Here is a 2,037-nt window from a genome sequence, read left to right on the forward strand (position 1 = left end):
TTTTTTCGTTAATTATTTTGCTATTATCCGTTATTTGCAAACTATCATTGTAGTTCTTGCTTTTTATATTAAAACCATTCCTTTATAATTAACTTCGTTAATTATGTACACTGTAAAGAATTTAAAATAAAATACAATAAAATAATAGAGATGGGCAACATTGTGCTGTATTGATATAAAGAAAGTTTCTGCATCAACCTTTACTGTATTTGTTTTTTATTTTATTTTTATTTTTTGCACTTCATTGCACTGTGCTTTAGGGTTTTTTAAAATGCCTATAAAATGTATGGATAATATCCTGGTAGAAAATCAACAATACATTTTCCATGGAAATTTTTTATTACATATTTTTTTACAGTGTAAGCAGTGTAAGTCTAGAAACTTCTGTTAAACTGTCGTTGTCTCATAAAGACCCTCCCATTTGAAACGCTATAAAATGAGCGCTGAAACAGACACAATATTTCATTCTCCTCCTGATCAAAGATGGATCTGCAAATCTCAGTTTTTCTTCTGTTCAGTCTTTTCACTGCAGGTAAAATGACAATTAGTGTTTGCAATGTTACTGTGTACAAATAGATCTCTCTCTCTCTCTCACTGTCTCTGTTTTATTACTAAGGGCACTCTCTAAGATGTTATGAGTGTACGAGTCTGACGGGATCCTGTACAAATCAAAATGCGACAACATGTCCCAGTGGATCTACCAAGTGCATGACCTTGACAAGTGTGGCAGAAGTTGGTAAGTCCAATATGGTTCAAGTTTAAATGGCTATGAAATTAATCCGAAATCACATAACTGCAAATGTTGAAATGTTTCATTATTCTATCATACAGAGATTTATGTATTTTTTTGAAGGTCCCATTAAGATGACCAGTACATCTAAAATGTGTACATCTTCATGTGAACCTGGGACCCAACAGATCGCGATTGGGTCAGTAACTACCCAGTGCTGTGACACTGACCTCTGCAATGCTGCAGGTATTCTTCTTTACATGGTCACACTTAAAATGAGTAAATAAAACAAACAATAGGCCTAATAAGACAAAACACAAGTGATTGTTTAAATGAACTAAATATCGTATTTCAAAAGCATCCTGAATAGTGTGCAAAGCTTGAGAGGCAGGTGCTTTCAGAGACTTTTTATTCTGAAGAAGTTTCTCAACAATGAATAAGCTATTTTTAATTACTATAGTTGTATGATTGATTGACAGTGATTTTTGTTATTGTCCTGATTAGATGGCATGTACAAGGCAAGCTTCCTCCTGCTGTTGTCTCCTCTGCTCTTCTACTTCCTGGTTCAGTGAATACACTTCAGATTCTACAGCTGCAGCAGAAACTGAATGACGCACACGTTTCTATTCATACTTTACTGAATGAAGTGTGCATGATGTTCTGCTGTTCTTTGGTGTCATGATTTGGGGAAAAGAGAATCAGTATTTTACTAAACATGTTAATATATAAAGATTTCCAATATCTGCAGTAATTTTGTAGCATGCTCAGTCAAGACTATATATTTCCTCTTCCCCTTACTTTTCATATATATACAAATATGCATTTGCTTATAAAAATAAAATGAATAACAGAATGCAATACAGAATTAAACAAACAGAGTGCTAAACTTCTGCAATAAAAGATTTACATATATTAAACGTCTTTCTCTGCATTCTCCTTTATTTATGTTCATTACTTTTGGTCTAGCTGGGTTTAAAGGTGCAGTACATGATTTCTGAGAAACCATGATGATATTTGACACCGACACCAAAATAAAGACACACCAAACTCTCCGATTTGTCCTGTTACTATAACAGATATTTCAACATCATATCTTGGTTATTGGTTCAATGTATTGAGCAGAAATAAAAGAACCTTGGTCTCTGTTTTTAGGCCTTCCTGCTCTCGAACAAACAAATTAAGTATTTAACTTATCTTAATGCTGAAGTATGCCATTGTTGTAAATGTGCGAGACAAATCACTATACTGTACTGTATATGTAATAATAACTAATGTTCAACAAATGGTAAAGCTATTTGTGCTACAAA

General features: G+C 33.2%; 1 protein-coding gene across 1 annotated transcript; it reads left to right on the forward strand.

Annotated features, from left to right (window-relative positions):
• Positions 1-483: 483 nt before the first annotated feature.
• On the forward strand, positions 484-1,446 carry LOC132116645 (lymphocyte antigen 6D-like). The gene is made up of 4 exons (XM_059525504.1): positions 484-532; positions 617-736; positions 854-976; positions 1,235-1,446. The coding sequence occupies exons 1-4, from the start codon at positions 484-486 to the stop codon at positions 1,300-1,302; spliced, it is 360 nt and encodes a 119-aa protein (XP_059381487.1). The 3' UTR covers positions 1,303-1,446.
• Positions 1,447-2,037: the final 591 nt, after the last annotated feature.

This window comes from Carassius carassius, chromosome 36 (genome assembly GCF_963082965.1).
Source record: "Carassius carassius chromosome 36, fCarCar2.1, whole genome shotgun sequence".
Classification (NCBI taxonomy): domain Eukaryota; kingdom Metazoa; phylum Chordata; class Actinopteri; order Cypriniformes; family Cyprinidae; genus Carassius; species Carassius carassius.